We start from the raw sequence: 2152 nt of genomic DNA on the forward strand, positions 1-2152 counted from the left end.
ATAATGATCATTGTTGATTAGCGTTCGAACAACCGGCCCTAGACGCATTGTAAAATTTAATACAAAACGATTAAGAATTAGATTTCTAATCAAAAAATCAAGAATTAATTATTACATTGTAATAAAGCAAAACCATTAAGTAATACTTATTATTTTTAATCAAAAAAGTCAACAATTATTAATGATTGTATTATCAATAATTCATTTTGAAAATAAAGAAAATTTCGAAAAGCGTATAGAGCAGGGGCCGACAAATAATTCTAAAAGGGGCCCAGAGAGTGTTAAAAAATTTTGTCGCTTGATTCAAGTCAAGGTAAGAAATATTGTTCATTATGGCTTTTCAATTTTTGATCAAATTTCCTGGGTAATAAAGCAACATTCAATAATAAAAATACGTTAATTGACATTTCATAGACGTTGTTAAACAGAGAAATTAAAACATGTAATAATAACAAAACTCGGCAAGATTAATGAAAGTATATTTTTGTCTTTATAGAATAAAAATGGATGCGGCTGCTGGCACAAGTACGACACAGTCTCGTCGACACAAACCACTGTCAAAAGCTGAGAAACAAATCGTGTGGAAAGTATATGATGGGCTTAAGAAAACACATCCTACAACGGAAGCTGTAGATCGCTGTTCGTTCTTAACAGGAGTGTCAGCCACCACAGTTGAAAGAATTGTGCGTGAATTAAAAAGCACAGAAACTTTAAGTGCGCCAAAAACTCGCCAGCGTGGACGAAGATCTTTTCATTTAAGTGAATCGCAAATGAGTATAATCCGGAGAACTGTACATACGTTCTTTTTAGAAAATAAGCTTCCAACTATCAAAAGTGTTAAGGTTAAGTTGCAGGAGAACGACATGATTCCTCAAATGGGCCGTGAAACTCTAAGAAAAGTTTTGCATAAGTTAAATTTTCGTTACATGAAACGGTGTCGGAAATCAATCCTAATAGATAAAGAGGAAATTGTATCATGGCGACGAAGATATCTGCGCTCTATTAGGAATTATCGTGTTTCCAAAAGAAAAATATACTACCTTGATGAAACTTGGATTAATGCCGGGCATACGGTTTCAAAAATTTGGCACGATACAACTATAAGAACTCCTCGTCAAGCATTTATAGAAGGCTTATCTACAGGCTTACGAGCACCATCAGGCAAAGGTCAACGTCTTATTGTAGCTCATATCGGTAGCGATACAGGTTTTCTTGAAAATAATGCTCTCGTTTTTATATCAAAGAAAACTGGCGACTATCACGAGGACATGGACGCCGTATGCTTTGAAAGATGGTTCGAAAACGTTCTTCAGCATCTCGAACCTAACTCAGTGGTCGTATTAGACAATGCACCCTACCATAGTCGACTTGTTGAACGAATTCCTACTATGAGTGACAAAAAAGCAGTTTTGCAACATTGGTTGAGGGAAAAATCAATTCCATACGGCGAGGATATGGTTAAATTAGAGCTTATTGGTATTATTAAACAACATCGTGGTACATATCGTCAGCATGCTGTAGATACAATGGCTAGACTTCATGGCATTACCATCTTACGACTACCGCCTTATCATTGTGAATTGAACCCAATAGAATTAATTTGGGCACAAATGAAAGGATATGTGGCTCGGGAAAATGTCACATATAAAATTAGTGATGTCCAGCGTCTCTTGCAAGCCAGTTTGGACAGTATTAATTCAACTGATTGGAAGAATGCGATAAGCCATGTCATTAAAGTAGAAGACGATATGTGGAGGTTGGACGGCATGGTGGATAATGTTATTGAGCCTGTGATAATACAATTAGGATCAAATGATTCAGACAGTTCTGCAGAATCAATGGAGTAAGATGATTTGCAAAATTATGAGGTACATATCTTATTCTTCTCCTTCTTTGTCTGTTTTTCAATATGCCTCCAGTAAGTTGTCATTCCATTATTTTCATGGTCTTCACACTGATCGTCTTCCTATTAGTGAACCGTCTCTCGCCGTCCTTACTACTATATTTGTTGTCATTCGGCTTATGTGGTCGTTCCATTTTACCTGTTTTTTACCCAGTTGTTATTGTTATCCGCCTTGCATCTCCGTCATATATCTGCACTAACCCTCTCTAGCTCTTTTAGCTCTAACTCATAGTGTCTTACCATCAATTT

The 2152-nt window shown here is 36.2% G+C and overlaps 1 protein-coding gene across 1 annotated transcript; it reads left to right on the top strand.

The window, feature by feature from the left end:
- Positions 1 to 503: 503 nt before the first annotated feature.
- Positions 504 to 1847, top strand: LOC126891526 (uncharacterized). Its single transcript, XM_050660703.1, has one exon. It carries the CDS (start codon positions 504 to 506, stop codon positions 1845 to 1847), a length of 1344 nt encoding a protein of 447 aa, XP_050516660.1.
- The last annotated feature ends 305 nt before the right edge of the window (positions 1848 to 2152 follow it).

The sequence above is a fragment of the Diabrotica virgifera genome, chromosome 9 (assembly GCF_917563875.1).
Source record: "Diabrotica virgifera virgifera chromosome 9, PGI_DIABVI_V3a".
NCBI lineage: Eukaryota > Metazoa > Arthropoda > Insecta > Coleoptera > Chrysomelidae > Diabrotica > Diabrotica virgifera.